The 19049-nt window shown below is 38.6% G+C and overlaps 1 protein-coding gene across 1 annotated transcript in view; it reads left to right on the forward strand.

The window, feature by feature from the left end:
- The window catches only part of CPS1 (carbamoyl-phosphate synthase 1), a 137328-nt gene that overhangs the window by 89879 nt on the left and 28400 nt on the right, over positions 1–19049 (forward strand). The window contains exons 22-28 of the mRNA XM_052660306.1: positions 864–1005; positions 2347–2412; positions 2877–2940; positions 4879–5060; positions 14409–14603; positions 15022–15089; positions 16787–16862. Of these exons, the coding sequence (XP_052516266.1) occupies positions 864–1005; positions 2347–2412; positions 2877–2940; positions 4879–5060; positions 14409–14603; positions 15022–15089; positions 16787–16862 (793 nt within the window). The remainder of the gene's footprint in view (positions 1–863; positions 1006–2346; positions 2413–2876; positions 2941–4878; positions 5061–14408; positions 14604–15021; positions 15090–16786; positions 16863–19049) is intronic.

A 19049-nucleotide genomic window follows, 5' to 3' on the forward strand; every position in this document is an offset into this window, starting at 1 on the left:
AGCCCATAAAGACCTGGAGCACAGGTCAGACACTGGAGGAGGGGCTGTGAATTTGGGAATTATCAACTAGTTATGTAGGACAACTGGTCATTATGAGCCAATGGCAGTGGCTAAATTTAGGAAGGGAGAGAAAGTAGCCAGATGTAAGCAGGCAATGGAGGAAAGAGCCATAGAGAATAAACAGTAAATTGTTGTTGTAGTAAAGTAGGGTGGGAAGCAACTTATTGCCAGAGACATATATTTTTAAAGAATGAAACATCAAAAGGGTCACATACTGACAGACTGCGAGGATGAAAATTAAGAAAGTGCTCCAGGGTTTAGAGTGAGTGAGTGAGTGAAGTTGCTCAGTTGTGTCCGACTCTTCGCGACCCCATGGACTATAGCCTACCAGGCTCCTTCATCCATGGGATTCTCCAGGCAAGAATACTGGAGTGGGCTGCCATTTCCTTCTCTAGAGGATCTTCCCAAACCAGGGATTGAACCTGGGTCTCCCACATTGCAGGCAGACACTTTAACCTCTGAGCCACCAGGGAAGCCTCCTGGGTTTAGAAGGTCCTGACTATTTTTGAAAGAACAATTTCATTAGGACAGTAGATTCAGAAGCCACTTTTCAGGAAATAGGAAGAGAAGAGGATATATAGGATGTGGGAGTGGGAAACCACATGTTTGAGAAAGCTGGCACTGCTAATAGTAGACTTCATAGAGCCTAGACCACTTAGTGGCTTATGTGCGTATTTTTAAAAGTTAGCAGACCTACTTGGAAAGTTGGAAAATAAGGAGACTGGTGATTTCAAAATTGACTAGTTCACTACTTCTTACTGTGTCTGGTCTAAACTTGAATTCTCTTTTTCATTAAATCCTAGTGAGTCCATTACAGAAGAAACCCTGAAAAAGGCAAAGGAGATTGGGTTCTCGGACAAGCAGATTTCAAAATGCCTCGGGCTGACTGAGGCCCAGACAAGAGAGCTGAGGTTAAAGAAAAACATTCATCCTTGGGTTAAACAGGTAAAGGAATAAAAGAATTTTTCTTTCTTCCTAGGATTCCACGGGTAAAATATGGGCACCAATCACGGGAGCCATTTTTAATAGAAAGAGGTGGAATTTGAAAGTGAATTTACTTGTTCATCTGATGTGCATGATGTCACTTATTTTATTCAGCACAGGATTGATTTATGATTTAAAGGGGAAAGGATGTAGGGGCATTGGGATGTAGAAGGAAGAGTGAGAACATGATTTTCTTGGCCTGAATGAAAAAAAAATTAAAATGACCTCTCCTCTACTTTTTGACCCATGTGCAAATATATCAGTAGTAAGAGAAATCCTTAGTGTAATAGAAAGGCTTGAAATGCCCTAGTGTAGTGGCTGACTCTCTTGAATAGTTATCTCTTTTGGCACTGACTTTTTACAGGGTAATACTTTATTTTAAGTGCCCTATCATTATGATCCATTTAGTATTCATTGTGATAGGGCTGGGCATAATGAGCTCATCTAGTATTCATGACAATCACACTAGAACTTTCATAGGTGTACCGTTGTGATTCTTTTTGGCCTTTAGGAGAAGAGATGCTTTGGCTTAAAGTACCACCAGCTGGTTTTTGTCCTTTAAAATCATTGGCTTTTCCCTGTGTGCTCAGGGGGCACACACGTAACCTTAGGTCTGGGACTTGATGCCAAATATTTCCTACTCAGCGGTTATTATCTTTCTTCCTTCTCACTTGCCTTACATTCGTTTGCCCTGTTGGCCCCAAAATTTTGCTCACTAAGCTGAGCTCCTGGCCCTTGAGAGCTGAATTGATTTACTTTCCCCAAATATGTTCAATGAGATCTAGTCCCCTTCCCTACTTGTCTATGCTTTGTGGTATTTAATCACCCCATTGAGCAGTGCCATAGGTAACTTCAGTCCTATGCATTAATCTGCAAACCAAAGACATCCATATGTATATAGACCATTTTGTTCTGATTTTAGGCTTTATGTGTAATTGCTTAAGACAGATGGTTGGGTAAGTTTTCCTGGTAACCAGTTGACTATAATGAGCATTTTCTTGTGTTCCTGAGAGCTAATACATAGTAATCTGATACTCTGTAATGTGTATTGTCATTCATTGCCCAAGAGATAGCTAAATCATATTTTTTTTTTCTCTGCTCTCACTTCTATAATTAGAAAGCAACTGGATGATACATACATTTTTCTTGTCTTCATATTTGATAGAAATGGGCATTAAAAGAATATGAATGCAGAACCAAAAAAAATCCACAATCTTCTTGAAAAAAAATTGTATTAAAGGGGAATAAAAATCCACATGTATGTATGTATTTATTTTATGTACGTATTTATTTCTCTTTCAGATTGATACACTGGCTGCAGAATACCCATCAGTAACAAACTACCTCTATGTTACCTACAATGGTCAGGTAGGAACTGCCAAAGTTCTATAATACAGAAAGCTCTACATTTAGTAGTATATTTAGTAAATAAAAATGACATCATTTGAATTGAATGTAATGATGTACTTTTGTACTCAGTCTTTTAAGAATTGCCTTAAGATGATGAAATAAAACAAGTGGAGAGATAAAGATAACGGTTACATGATTGACACAACATTATAAATTAATAAAAAAAGACTGGTGACATAAACATAAAATTATACTGTTTTCTCATGGCTAATTGAAAATACTGAATAATTTTTTACAAATAAGTAGGGTTTATATAACATTTTATACTTCTGGATTCCCAAAGACTAATAGAAGATTCATATCAACAAAAGAAAGAATGAGAAAGACACACTCAAAGGCATGATACAGCAAGGCATGATACAGTTTAATTAGAGGGAAGAATAACATAATAATTGCCACATCTTCCTTTTTCTCCCCCTTAGGAGCATGATATCGATTTTGATGATCATGGAATGATGGTGCTGGGCTGTGGTCCATATCACATTGGTAAATTTATAATTTATATTTACATAGAACTTTTCAGTTTATATAGTACTTTTCACATATGTTAATTCCATTATTCTAAGAACTATGTAAAATAAAAGCTATCAAAATAAAAATTTTACAAATTAGGAAACAGGTTCAGAGCTATGTATCCCAATGTATACAGCTATTAAATGAAAGAAGTGAAGTGAAGTGAAGTGAAGTGAAGTCGCTCAGTCGTGTCCGACTCTTTGCGACCCCATGGACTGTAGACTACTAGGCTCCTCTGTCCATGGGATTTTCCAGGCAATAGTCCTGGAGTGGATTGCCATTTCCTTCTCCAAGGGATCTTCCCACCCCAGGGATCGAACCCAGGTCTCCCGCATTGTAGACAGACGCTTAACCGTCTGAGCCACCAGCAAATGAAAGAAGTAGGACTCAAATGTAAGTCTCAACCACAAATTCCATCTCCTTCCCTTTTATCTTGTTATCCCGTTTTCATTTTCATTCTCATGAGCTAAACTTAGCCTCTTACTGGGGTTGGCGAGTGAATTACACTTTAACTTTTTCTCTTTCTGTATAATTTTTCACAAAGATCTGTATTTGCTCAATAACTTTATACATAAAAGAGTAATCGTTTTTGTAGATCCAATGTCTGACTTAACATATGATGTGGGTTGACATCAGATGCAAAGAGCTCATCTCATTGGGACCCAGGAAGAATATCACATAGTTTAATTAAAACATTCTCACCAGAATTTGTTGTATTTCTCCCAGTCACTTAAAATTAGATATTTAATAATGAATCAAGATCTATTACAGTTGCAAAGTATATATTTAAATAGATGTTTCTTAGCAAGTATATCTAACATCTAGCCTCTGCAAGGTGTTCTAATATGGAAATGATGAAACATATGATTTAAATGTATTTTAAACATAGAGTTTATTACAGTTTTTACAATTAAGTGTTTTAGGCTATGGTGGTTTGCCAATTTTTGGCCAAACCTTAAAGTAGGCCGAAAGCGTTTATACCTCTGCCACTTTATCTTATGCTTAAATAGCCTGGACACCTTCACCAGGACCTACCCTTCTCTAAACCTTTCTTCTTTCCTTTTCAAATTTCACTTAATTTATGCAAACATTCTACATTGCTTTAGGGTCTAAGAAAGATTAGCTGAGCTAATAATCAAGTGTATACTTAATTGATAGTGAGATTTAACATGCTACTATATCTGGACAACTTATTATGCTGACAAGCATTTTTAGGAGACAAAGTCCTAATGCAAAGGATTAGTACAAATCCCTGAACTTCAGTTCTATGGCATCTCAGTAGAGGTGATATTTTGAGGCATTTAGGCCATTATTATACATCAAATCACTTCCTAGAAGGTCACTCACTCTGCATGGGGTGGCCTTGCCAAGCTTAAAAGGATATGCTTGGAAAGGCCAGGACTTTCCAATCAATCAAGACATGTCAGAGCTGCAAGGTACCTCAGGGATCACTGGGTTTGGCTCTCAGACAGCAGGGTAAGTGGAAGGACTTAAACAAGAACTCAAGTGTTCTGATCACAAACTTTATTGTGTGTGCTGAGGTCAATATGTTCACTTTGAGTTTCTTTTCAGTAAATGAGGCTTGTAGAAATTATTATTATAGTTCTCCTCCATTAACTTTGAGGTTCTGAACGTTCCAAATACTGAGATTACCTCTTGCAGAACTTAATATACAAAGCAAGCTAGCCCGTCGTTGTGGTTTAATGAGTCTCCGTTTTTCCTAATAATAGTATAGTAGGAACTAGTATGCATAATATCAATAGATCTGACATTTATATTTTGGAAAAACACTGAATTGAAAGGGCATAAGCTTCCTTAGCCTTGAGTGACTGGCAATATATTTCTGCTTCTCTTTGTGTTATAACTTCAGGCTTCTCTTCCCCTCTCTCCCCAATTTCATTGTCTCTGTAGGTAGCAGTGTAGAATTTGATTGGTGTGCTGTCTCCAGTATCCGCACATTGCGTCAGCTTGGCAAGAAGACAGTGGTGGTGAATTGTAACCCTGAGACTGTGAGCACAGACTTTGATGAGTGTGACAAACTGTACTTTGAAGAGTTGTCTTTGGAGAGAATCCTGGACATCTACCATCAGGAGGTAAAAAAAGAAAAAAAAAGGGGGAAAAAAAAGAATAAAAATATATACAATGCATACTTTATATATATGTATCCATGTATGTAGATTTATGTGGCAATTACCTTCAGAGAAAGAGCTTCTGGTGTCTTCCATTATCTAATTTTGAGATGAAACTCTGAAAAATAATCACTCTAGCCTTAGATTCTTGAGGCCGTGGCACAGAGTAATCCTTTTTCTTATAAAATACCCCTTTTCTTTCTCAGCATTCGATCTATACTGAAAATTCTTCTTGGTAACATGTGCCAGACACATATTAATTAGCATAAGACAGCCCCAATAGATATTTTGTAAAGCCATTTAATTGATCATGTAGACTCACGATAAGAAGCCTCTCTTTAGTTCACATTCTGTTGTTTAATGATGACCACTTCTCAGAGGAGACAAGTTAGTCATTCACAAAAGACTGGTTAATTCTTTGTGCTACAGATGAAGCTGTTAGTCTTCAGTGTAAAAATCAATGAGTTCATTCTAAATGATTTTGGTAGCATTATAGCCTTCTCTTAAGTAGCTCTTCTACTTCTATTCCAATATTATAGAGTGTATTTTCACTGTGGATTTATATGATCTGAGGTTAACGAGTTATTTTACAATTAAAAAAATGCCTAACTGACAATTTTAGTCATGCCTTTTGAAATTAATTATAATTTTTCCTACTGCAGAGAATCATCCCTATGTACAAAATATGGTCACTTAAGGAAAAAACAATTAACCTGGAGCCACAAGACTTAAAGTTTTGACTTGAAACTTTGTTGATTTGTGCCAGTTATTTAAATTCTCTGTGCTTCATCTTTGTTGTTGTTGTTAATGAATCATATGAGTGTTAAAACATGGTACATGTAGGTACTGTGATGGTAACATAGATTTGTGGTTGAGATTGCATTGTTGAATATAAGGTATAGTGCTAGAACAATGTGATGATTTTATTATTGTGAAAAGAAATAGACAAATTTAGGATTAATGTATAATCATAGTTTTTTATTTAGGCCTGGCCTACTAATCTTTTAATATAATGAAACGAAACCATTAGGTACAGCTTCCCAGGTGGCTAAGTGGTGAAGAATTTGGCTGCCAATGCAGGAGATGAGGGTTTGAGCCCTGGGTCAGGAAGATCTCCTAGAGGAGGAAATAGCAACCTACTCCAGTATTCATGTCTAAAAAATCCCATGGACAGAGGAACCTGGCAGGCTACAGTCCATGGGGTCGCAAAGAGTTGGACACAACTGAGCACAGCACACAAACCATTAGGTAGAATATACACAATTTTCAGTTCTTTCACTGACCAGACTTTTCTCATAATTTCTTTATTCATTTTAGATAAACTGGTGGGGATCAAAGCAAGTACATATTCTACAAATATTTCTTGAGTATCTTTTAAAAATCAGGTTCAGCAAGATCAGTTCAGTTCAGTTCAGTCACTTAGTCATGTCCAGCTCTTTGTGACCCCCATGGAGTGCAGCATGCCAGGCCTCCCTATCCATCATCAACTGCCGGAGTTTACTCAAACTTATGTCCATTGAGTCAGTGATGCCATCCAACCATCTCATCCTCTGTCGTCTCCTTCTGCTCCCACCCTCAATCTTTCCCAGTATCAGGGTCTTTTCCAATGAGTTAGCTCCTTCGCATCAGGTGGCCAAAATATTGGAGTTTAAGTTTTAGCGTCTGTCCTTCCAATGAACATTCAGGACTAATTTCCTTTAGGATGGACTGGTTGGATCTCCTTGCAGTCCAAGAGACTTTCAAGAGTCTTCTCCAACACCACAGTTCAAAAGCATCAATTCTTCAGTGCTCAGCTTTCTTTATAGTCCATCTCTCACATCCATTCATGACTACTGGAAAAGCCATAGCTTTGACTAGACAGATCTTTGTTGGAAAAGTAATGTCTCTGCTTTTTAATATGCTGTCTAGGTTAGTCATCTTTTCTTCCAAGGAGCAAACGTCTTTTAATTTCATGGCTGCAGTCACCATCTGCAGTGATTTTGGAGCCCCAAAGAATAAAGTCTATCACTGTTTCCCCATCTATTTGCCGTGAAATGATGAGACCAGATGCCATGATCTTAGTTTTCTGAATGTTGAGTTTTAAGCCAACTTTTCCACTTTCCTGTTTCACTTTCATCAGGAGGCTCTTTAGTTCTTCTTCGCTTTCTGCCATAAGGGAGAAATATTCAGGGAGGATAGAGAGCTGTAAAACCAGGCACTTACCTTTGAGACGTTGAAATAAAACTGGGATTAATGACATAATATCTGAAAAGTTACATAATTATTAAAAAATATTAAGAAGCATTACGAGCGATAGTGGCAGGCAGTTAACACGTAGTTAATGATTTCTGTATGAAGTGGTTTAAGGAAAGATGGAAAACTTCTATAGTTGCCTTCATACATATGAATGCTAATGAAGTCCTTCTATAACTGAATTCAGTATGATAAAAATAAATAAACTGGCCCTTATTTGAAGCTAAAATTGTTTTCTTTTTTTAGTGCCACTACATGTACTGAGGTAATTTTAAATGTTGTGTTGAAGAGCATAAGAACAGTATACCATTGATACATTCTTTATGCTACCCTACAGAAATGTGATTTTAATATATCACATGCACACATCAGGCACATATGTGTGTATATTTGTGTATACGTTTCCTTGTATAAGCTTGTTATGTATCACAGCAGGCTTTACAGGCATTGTCTCTCATAACGGATGTGCATCAACTTTCAGGAGGCTGCCCTTGTTCGACCTTGGATGCCCCTAGTGATCAGGAAGGCACTGAAGCATTCAGTAGTAAATTTGAAGAAAATTGGAAGCACGTCTAATCTTATTTAAAAGCATGCATTTGAGTCACTTAGAAGGGCAATAGGCTTTCCCAAGGATACATAGCTACATGGGATGATAGAAAATATGATAGGTCCCTTGGTCCAGGTCACTTGGTTGAGTTCAGGACCAAGCTTGTTTCCATGGCATCAAAGGAGCACCTCGAAAGAAAACCTTGAGGGGAAGTCAGAAAAGTGATGTGCCCTGTGAGAAAAGCAGGCTGCTTTGGAGGGACGTCTGGATCAGAAGTTGAGTGAGAGAGGATGCTAGAAATGCTGAAATCTCCTTCCACTTCTTCTTCTTTTTTTTTTTTTAAATAGAAAAATTTGTAGTGATATATCCCTTTAGCTGCAGGCATTTTTTTTTTTCTGGTTTTATTTTTTATTTTTTTACTTTATTTTACTTTACAATACTGTATTGGTTTTGCCATACATTGACATGAATCCACCATGGGTGTACATGCGTTCCCAAACATGAACCCCCCTCCCACCTCCCTCCCCATAACATCTCTCTGGGTCATCACCGTGCACCAGCCCCAAGCATGCTGTATCCTGTGTCGGACATAGACTGGCGATTCGATTCTTACATGATAGTATACATGTTACAATGCCATTCTCCCAAATCATCCCACCCTCTCCCTCTCCCTCTGAGTCCAAAAGTCCGCTATACACATCTGTGTCTTTTTTGCTGTCTTGCATACAGGGTCGTCGTTGCCATCTTTCTAAATTCCATATATATGTGTTAGTATACTGTATTGGTGTTTTTCTTTCTGGCTTACTTCACTCTGTATAATTGGCTCCATTTTTTTTTTTTATACTTGTAAAGGGCAAACCCTTTAAACTGAAGTCATTAATTCCTTATGATTGTATTCATGGATTCTGCTCCCTGAGAAGAGCTTTACATTTTTATTTTTTATGTTTTGGTGTGTGAGTGTGGAGAGGAGCCAAGACGTTGAGAAGTGGGTGTCTGCCATCTATAAAGCTTCCCAGGTGGTGCTAGTGGTAAAGAACCTGCCTGCAAATGCAGAAGACTAAGAGACATGAGTTCAATCCCTGGGTCAGAAGATCCCCTGGAGAAGGGCAGGCCAACCCAGTCAAGTATTCTTGCCTAGAGAACCCCCACGGATAAAGGATCCTGGGGGACTACAAAGACTAGGACCCTACTGAAGCGACTTAGCACACCATCTACATGGCTTTGATGGATGATATTTTTTGCCTGGTTCAGTTTTGTTTAGGACACTCCTTAAAAAGGAAAAAGATATTCTCAAATTATATTGAGGCATATGAGTTGAAGATGATTACTTTGTTTATAGAAGTGCTAACACTGGTCTTCTCTTTTAGTAGTGTGCTCAGTCACACAGCCTCGTCCAGCTTTTTGAAATCCCATGGACTGTAGCCTGCCAGGCTCCTCCATCCATGACATTTTTTAGGCAAAAATACTGGAATGGGTTGCAATTTCCTACTCCAAGGGATCTTCCCAACTCAGGGGTCAAGCCCATGTCTCTTGCATCTCCTGCATTGGCAGATGGATTGTTTACCACCGCACCATCTAGGAAGCCCCTCTTTTATTAGATCTATTGTTAGATCTGTTTCCCTGGGCTGCTGCTGCTGCTGCTAAGTCGCTTCAGTCGTGATGGGTTATGCAATAATCTTTATAGACTATGACGATGAGGGAGACTCTCACAGATCCTTTCTAACTTCACATTTCCCTTTCTTTCTTTGGAGACTCATGGTTTGAAAAGTTAAAAGCAAAGCACATTAATTTTCTTTTACTTCCAAACCCTATTTGGGACCCATTTCTTAATTCTTTTAGTATTTGCTCATTAAAAAACAGGTCGAGTTTAAAAATTCAGGCAACATGTTTGACACTTTATGATGTCCTGTCTGATTTGAGTCCTGATTATGTATTTTTTTTTCTTTTACGATGTGTAATTTACTGGATCATACCCTATAAAGATGTACTCTGATTAATGATTTAATTCTCCTATTTTTAACACCTAATGCCGTATGTATTGGAGAAGGACATGGCAACCCACTCCTGTGTTCTTGCCTGGAGAATCCTGTGGACAGTGGAGCCTGGCGGGTTACAGTCAGCAAATGGGTCACGGGGTTGGAAAGAGTCAGACACAACTGAGCAACTAAGCACATCATATTATAATAGACAGTGGTACCTTTGTATTACAGCTTGAGTTAAGTGAATCAAAGAGTGACAGACATGAATCAGTGATAGGCAAAACACCTTAGGGAATGGATCACTCTAAACTAGAATTGGGTTTCATTCCTAGCATTTGGTTTCATTGCAATTAAATATTATCTTAAGATCCTGTCTGAAATGATACAAATGTTTTACTAAAATGTGAATTACTGAAATATAATGCATGAGCAACCTCACTGACGTATAAATAGTGAAGATGTAAATTAGAGAAAATAGATGAAATTACAAAAATCAGGGCTATTTTTTGGTGAAGTAAATGATATTTCTGTTAGTAAGACAAACTTTCTTATATTGCATTCTGTCTATATTAAAACATTTAATTTGTCTGTAAAATAAGGACTGACCTAAGTGATTAATATGTAAAAGAAACTGAAATGATCTGAAATACATCTGAAGTATTTTCTGTTTATTCCTCACCACTAAAAATAAATTTGTGGTGTGATTTCAGCTTAAAAATTATTGGAGAAATATTTTTGTAAGGTGATGCCTTAGCTTCATGATATCAGATTTAAAAACTAGGAAACTAAGCTACAAACAAGTTTAGGTAAGATCAGTAGAACTTTGGGAGCCTAGTGGAATTATTTTAGGCCTAACATATTTAGAAATCTGTGAAACAAATCTGTATTTTAGAATATTTTGCTTCAGTAAATTACTTGAAATTAAGTGTAAGTGATTGTATATGATATTAATTCATCTGTGTAGGATACCAGATTCTCTTCTCTTATCTCTACAAGCTCTGTGCTTAGAGTTGGGACCAATCTAAGATAAAATTCTTCCACAAAATTCTCCTCTATTAACTTCATCCCTCAAATATGTTCTCTTTTACTGAATTCCCTTTGCTGTGCAGGCAAAATCTGCACTCAACCATCACACCATTACTCAGAAACCTTCCTATGGACATGATTTGTCTTCCAAGTAATGGTCTTTATTTTTGGAGGTCAATGATGAGAATAGGATATTGAAGTGAAAGTGTTTTTATCTACTACTTCCCAAAAAGAATGTTTAAGAAATATCTCTTCTACCCTTTAACATTCACCACCTTTGAAACAAGCCAGGAAAAACAGGATTGATTTCAAATTCAGACTTGGCATATTAGGTAAGCATAGCTGCTTTACAATATGCAGAATCTCATTCAAGTAATTCTGTGTTTGCTAGGTAAGAAATATCAGCAAGTCACTTGACCTTTACCAAGCCTGTTTATTTAGCTGTAAAATAGGTATAAGTAATAATTGCCTCAGAGTGAAAACCATGAGGGTCAAAATGTAGTTTAGGTGTATAGTAATGTACTAAATGGGCTTCCCAGGTGTCACTAGTGGTAAGGAGTCCACTTGTCAATGCAGGAGACATAAAAGATGTAGGTTCAATCCCTGGATTGGGAAGATCCCCTAGAGGAGGGCATGGCAACACACTCTAGTATTCTTGCCTGAAGAATCCCATGGGCAGAGGAGCCTGATGAGCTACAGTCCATGGGGTCACAGAGTCAGACATGACTTAGCATGCACACATAGAATGTATTTAAGTAGCAGTAGTTTATATTATGGGGCTTCCCAGGTAGCTCAGTGATAAAGAATTTGCCTGCCAAGAAGGAGACCCAGTTTGGTCCTTGGATCTGGAAGATCCCTTGGAGAAAGAAGTGGCAACCCACTCCAGTATTCTGGCCTGGGATCCCGTGGATAGATGAGCCTGGTGGGCTACAGTCTGTGGGGTTGCAAACAGTTGGACACGAAACAGGAGCAGCAGTTTGTATTATTATTTCTAAAGTTGTTAATTTATTGAAAAATTGAAATCAATTCCATAGAGTTATTTTGGAAACTACTGATGTATTTATTACACACAGTTTTTTTATTCATCTTTAAATGCCTATTTTAGTCCAATTGACTCTAATATTTGCTCATAGCTGGTTACTTCTCCCTTAATTTTAGAATTTATTTTTAAAGACTTTCACATAAGAGACTTTTTGTATATATTTAATATTTAATTGAAGAATTAGTTTCTTAGTCTCTAAAATATTAATGCCACTAATAAACTAAAATAATAAGCAAATAAAAATACTATAGTTAAGAAAATAATTTTTATTAAAAGTTTTACATAAAATAAATAGTGAACATAAAAATGATGATAAAAGCAGCTTAAGTGTACTCATAAGTATGCAGAAATGTGGGCCGTTATTTTCCATAATGTTTACAATGCATTTAAATACTCAATTGCAGGGTGTTTGCTTAGGTAGTATATAATTTCTCTTATCAGAGAGAAATTAGTTTCGCCCCTTTTGGTAATATTTCAGAATAATTTCAAACAGTGACAAAAAAACATTTGTGTGTGTGCTAAGTCATTTCAGTCATATCCAACTCTTTGTAACCCTATGGACTGTAGCCTGCCAGGTTCTTCTGTCCATGGGATTCTCCAGGCAAGAATACCGGAGTGGGTTGCCATTTCCTCCTCCAGGGGATCTTCCCACCTAGGGATTGAGCCCCTGCCTCTTATGTCTGCTGCATTGGCAGGTAGATTCTTTAACACTAGTGCCATCTATTACTTCAGTAATATTCAACTGTAGGTTGTTAAGGCAAAGGCAAATTATGCCAAGATCAACGGCCTATCTGATATTGTAATATTTTCTAACATAAATAATAATGTCTTATTTATACACTTACAAGGTGTAACACCTTTAATGTTTATTATCCTATTTGATCTACATACATAGAAATCTTATGAAGTAGACAGGTATTATTATCCTAATTTTATAGACAAGGGGATGGAACCCCAGGGAGAGTTTCACAGAGGGAACCAGGAAGGAGAGGGACTTCTAAGTCCAAATCCAATTCCCCACTGTCCCTCACTGATTCCCCCATCATCTCTGTAACACTAGTCTTGAGAAATTTGGGATTTTGGGGGCTTGAAAAAAAACTTACTATTTTGACTCTTCATAGGAGATTAATGTTAATGATTCAAGGACTGCTTATATGGCAAATAGCACAGAAATAAGAACTAAAATCAGTTACGGGTACTGTTCAGGTACCAAGGCAGCAGTAAAGGGGAGAGGATGTCAAAGTGAGAATTAGGATTTAGACTGCACTTCAGGGGTGGTTAGTTTAGATAAGGGGAAGGAGAAGGAAGGAAGGAAACAAGGCCGGGAAAGGTTAAGCGGTGAGAGAGCTTGCTGGTGGGAAAGCACGTAGGTGGTGACAGTGGGTAGGTGGTCTTCCTGGCGCTGAGAGGAGTGATTGTAAATAAGACTGGAAAGCCTTAATGGCCCTGGCGGTGAAGAGTTAACACTTTACCCTTTAGGCAACAGAAGCATTTGGAGAACTCTGAATATAGGAGTAACTTGGTGAGGAGTCTTGTGAACAATTAGTCTGAATGTGTGGCTTCCCATCTGGCACTAGTGATAAAAAAAACACACCTGCCAATCCAGGAGATGTAACAGACATGGGTTCGATCCCTGGGTTGGGAAGATCCCCTGGAGAAGGAAATGGCAACCCACTCTAGTATTCTTGCCCGGAGAATCCCATGGACAGAGGAGCCTGTCCATGGTGGGCTACAGTCCATGGGGTCACAAAGAGTCAGATGTGACTGAAGCGACTTAGCACGCATGCACAATCTGAATGTGAAGTGCTGGAGTGGAGAGGAACAGCAGAGATGAATGTTAAAAGGAGAGATCTGTATCCATTCAGGAAATTACAACAGTAGTTCAAGAATTAATTGAATATAATATAAAGTGCAGGATGAAAATAGTCATTGACTTGATTTTCTAATTGCCACACATGCAAATGTCATACTTTGACATGCAATTGTATGGAAGTCATACTTGGTAATCATATACAGGAGTCTTTCATGCTAATCACATGTAGTTTTCTGGGAGTCTTAACAAAGATTTTGGATGGTGTGTGCCTGGGGACTTCCCTGGCGGCTCAGACAGTAAAGACTTTGCCTGCAATGCAGGACACGCGAGTTTGATCCCTCGGTTGGGAAGATCCCCTGGAGAAGGGAATGGCTATCCACTCCAGTACTCTTGACTGGAGAATTCTATGGACAGGATCCTGGCAGGCTACAGTCTATGGGGTTGCAAGGAGGTGGACATGACTGAGTGACTAGTGTGCGTGTGCATGTGTGTGTACCTGGAAAGTCAGGAAGAAATCCACTTATCTCTCTGTGGCATAACTTAATATTATCCATTGATGGGAATAATGAAAATATCACAATCATGTTCCACGTTTTCAGTAAGGAAATGGAGGCAGTTGTATTAGCACAGTTATTCATCATCCGATAGCTGATACTGAGGACATATTTTTCAGGCATGTGGTGGCTGCATCATATCAGTTGGGGGCCAGATTCCAAACAACCTGGCAGTCCCCCTGTACAAGAATGGCGTCAAGATCATGGGCACGAGTCCTCTGCAGATTGACAGGGCTGAGGATCGCTCCATCTTCTCAGCTGTCTTGGATGAGCTGAAGGTGGCTCAGGCACCATGGAAAGCTGTTAACACTTTGGTAAGACGAGAACTACATGTATGTTTTTAACATTTCCTCTTGAAAAGTCACGACCTGAATGCTAGCTACTGTGGATGTTAACTGCAGGGCAGATAGAATACACTATGCTGAGTGAATTTACTTTTTAAAGTTGCTATATTTCCATGATTGCAGTTAAATGGGGGTTATAAATTGATAGGAGTATTCTCATTAAGATTCTGACAATGAAAAGAAGTTCACACTATTTTTGAACTAGATTTGATATTTAGAATTAGAAACTAGAAATTTTATGTATTTCTATGTCCAATTTACATTTTAATGGTGTCTTTTGAGAGGAAGAATAAAAGGAGTTGAGTTACCACTTGTTCTAATGATACCATTCTGCATTTTTATTGACTATTTTACACTATTCATGCATTTTGTTGTTTCTGTTAATTAGAATGAGGCATTGGAATTTGCGAAGTCTGTGGGCTACCCCTGCTTGTTGAGACCTTCCTATGTTTTGAGGTAATATATTGTGTTCTGAAACAATTATTCAGAAATAGGAGATACCAAACTGCATTCTGTATGCTAGGAGCACTAGGCTTTGATGTGTAGTAATTTGTAAATCCATCGACAATCCCCCCGCCAACAAAGCCAGGGTGAGGACCTGGGCACTATTCTTCAGCGCAGTTCATGCTTTTCCTTCTGGGAGTGACAATAGTGTCTCCAGTCCTACCTCTTAGAAGCATGGCTTACGCCCTCTCCTTGCCGAGTAAAGGGAGGATATACCTTTATATTAGAGAAGAGGACGATTTAAAAAACCGAAGAGCAAAAACAAAACAAGATTGGGGTGTCTCTCACCCCAACAGCGTCTGTTTTCTGATACTCAGAAATGAAAGTTAATCTTTGACTTTTGCCATCTCCTTCCAATAGTGCTTGTGGTTTGAATATTGTGGGGTTCTTTTTGAGATCATAATTTTTAATAAGTGAATTATAATGTTGGAGGACATGGACAGTGTCTTTTATAATAAACTTGGAAACTAAATTTTACCATCAAAGGAGAAGTCGTCAACTGTTACTTATTTTCTTCAGATGTTACCACATGTGAGGAACAATTTCAGTGAACAGGGGATAAATAAGAGAAGCGTAATTTGCTGAGCACAATTTGCAAGTGTAAATGGAATTGGAGATGCGATCCTTTAAAATAATGAAAAATTTCAAATGAGGTGGAAAACTTTCCTTATTATTTAAATGACATTTTGTGTAAACCACATTCTGATAATACTACTTCTCTGAGGTATTAATGTAAGTTAATTTCAACAACATAGACATTTAAGGAGGTTTGCAGAAAGGAACTCTGACTTCTGTGCGTCTTCTCATCATTTCATTCCATATCTTTTAGTTTCTTAGGCTGTGAATTATCAACATTATTATTACCTTAGCCTTCTTGCCTTAAATAGATGAAGAAATTGAAAGCTCTTTATGCATAAAATTTGCAGTATAGTAGAAAAGGTAAGGCGAATGCTACTTTTTAAAAGGAAGTAGAAAGTGATATTTTTCTTCCTTATGGCTTCCCTTCCTCTTAGTTTCCGTTCTTTCCTCCCCTCCTATCCCATTCTGCAAATGCCAGCTTTCCGAATAAATTGATTTCAGATAGTATTCTTTCTCAAGAATTTGAAAGGACACAGTTGAATATATTTCAATCAGATACTGCACCTTATATTAGCAAATGTTACTAAAAAAAACTGATTCTTTCGTAACCCAGCTGAGATAGTGGAATGACCTGTTTTGACAGCATATTTGTGGGTTAAAATCTGCTATAGGTAGTGAACTCTGAAGACGCAAGTTTAGAAAACTATGGCCTGGCAGGGATCTTGTTACAGTTTTAAGTGTTACCTTGAACCAGAAGAGAGTTAAAATGATAAAGAGAAAGGATGAACCGTGAGAATGTGTCATCTCTAAGACCTACCATTGTTCTCTTTGGGTATTCTCACAGTTCTCACCCCCTTTCCCCGTCCCCAACCTGGGGGACTTTTTGCTTTGGTTGATTGTCCTGTTGATTACATAAAGTTTCGATGTAGAAAGAGACACCTTCTTACTTACCCTAAATTGGAACTAGAGTTTTCCTGGAACTACTATGAGAAGCAATCGTGTATAGCATGCTTTACTTCCGAAGTGGTGAAAGAAATTGACCTCTTTTTTTTTTTCCCCTTCTTACTCAGCGGGTCTGCCATGAATGTGGTATTCTCCGAGGATGAGATGAAAAAATTCCTAGAGGAGGCCACTAGAGTCTCTCAGGTAGTGTCCTGTTTCCTCTTGGCGACTTTTACCTCTTCTGTTAATTGCTACCTTGTTTATATGTTGTTTTGCTTTGCATGGGATGTTTTTCCTTTTTTTTTTCTTCTACCCATTATTCTCCTAAATACAGAAATGAGAAAACGCAAATGCATTTAATTATATTTGAATCCTTGGGGTTAATGGAAGAAGGGGAAGACCAGTGAATATTTAACATAATAGAGTTTTACACAATTTTAGTCTCCAGGAGCAAGGCTGGATAAGCATGAACTTTGTTCACGAGTTAGATGCTGGTCAAGTTACCCATGGGATTCCCCGTCTTACAGGCAGCCCAACCATGGTCATCACGAACAAGTGACGGCTTCCCTGATTTTTAATTCTCAGACCTGGAGAGATGTTCTTTGCCTTAGTCAACGCTCCAACTTTAATAGTAAATCCCCTCACTCACCTATTGATTTTTCTCATTCTGGTACATTCCATTTGTAAGTTAATGAAAATGTTTATAATTTTCTGGCCACTCAACCACCTTCCTCCACTGCCCCCAGCTTTTACTTTCTCCTTCGGCATTACCTCAGTGTGATCCATTTAAGATTTACCCAGTGGGGTTATTGATTTGCAGACCTCATACTGTAGAGGATAAAAGTAACGTTTTCTTTTTAAAAGCTTTCAAAAGCTAGTTGGGGCTAAAAGAAAAAAAAGGAGAGAGAGAGAAAGCACAACTCATAGAGAAGAGTTTGATGTTAGGCAGTGGAGTTTGGAGGGAGCCAAGCAGTGAAATCAGAGGCACTTCAAAGAGGAATAAAGAGTGTGGATAGTTCCTGCACGCATGAAGTCGGGCTTCCTCTCTGTGTGGCAGCTGCTCCCCATAGAAATTTGTTCAGTGTAAAAAGTGGGTAATGATAAAGAGTGAGGAGAGACAAAGAGTGAAAAAAAAAAAAAAGCAACCAAGTGGATTTTGAATTCACTCTTTGTGAAAGTTAGGTAACTGAGGAGGGACTTTGTCCAACGGGCCAGTTTTCATTAATGTGTTCTGAAGTCGGACATGGTCCTCTTCTCTGTTGCACTCCCTGAGAGGGATCCTGCAATGCTGATGTTTTGAGAAAACAGCAGCTACACCCAGCTAGTCTCATGTGAGTGATGAGGCAGGTTTTCTCTGTCTGGGATATTGGATTTCATAGGCCCTCTGTTTGGTAGAATATTTTTTAAATAATTTTTTTTTCATATGGATAGAATCCTAACAGGCCCAAAGTTGTATCATAGAGATGTCCTAATGGAGTACTAAGTTGAAGTCTTCCATTAAACTACAGCAGGACCTGGGATTCTCAGTTCAGTGAACTTAGAGTAAAACTTGGAGAAGGCAATGGCACCCTACTCCAGTACTCTTGCCTGGAAAATCCCATGGGCGGAGGAGCCTGGTGGGCTGCAGTCCATGGGGTTGCTAAGAGTTGGACACGACTGAGCGACTTCACTTTCGCTTTCCACTTTCATGCATTGGAGAAGGAAATGGCAACCCACTCCAGTGTTCTTACCTGGAGAATCCCAGGGCCGAGGGAGCCTGGTGGGCTCCCATCTATCGGGTCATACAGAGTCGGACACGACTGAAGTGACAGCAGCAGCAGCAGTGTAAAACTACCATTCATTATGACCTTCTACGTAAGGCTTTCCTGGTGGCTCAGATGGTAAAGAATCTGGCTGAAATGCAGGAGACCCAAGTTCGATGAGCTATTATGTATCCATTCATATTTGCTGCTGCTGCTGCTAAGTTGCTTTAGTCGTGTCCGACTCTGCGATCCCATAGACTGCAGCCCACCAGGCTCCCCCGTCCCTGGGATTCTCCAGGCAAGAACACTGGAGTGGGTTGCCATTTCCCTCTCCAATGCATGAAAGTGAAAAGTGAAAGTCAAGTCGCTCAGTCATATCTGACTCTTAGTGACCCCATGGACTGCAGCCATCAGGCTTCTCCACCCATGGGATTCTCCAGGCAAGAATACTGGAGTGGGGTGTCATTGCCTTCTCCCCATTCATATTTAGCACCTGCTACATAGTGGCAGTATTCTCAGAATCAGGAATTACATTCATGAAAAGAGTCTCTGTGCTCACAGATGACTCTCTTTATTAGGAACATAAGACATCAAATAATGATGATTAAATATGATGAGCAAAAATACATGATGTTGAGAGAAAGTATAA

Source organism: Budorcas taxicolor, chromosome 2 (genome assembly GCF_023091745.1).
Source record: "Budorcas taxicolor isolate Tak-1 chromosome 2, Takin1.1, whole genome shotgun sequence".
Lineage (NCBI taxonomy): Eukaryota > Metazoa > Chordata > Mammalia > Artiodactyla > Bovidae > Budorcas > Budorcas taxicolor.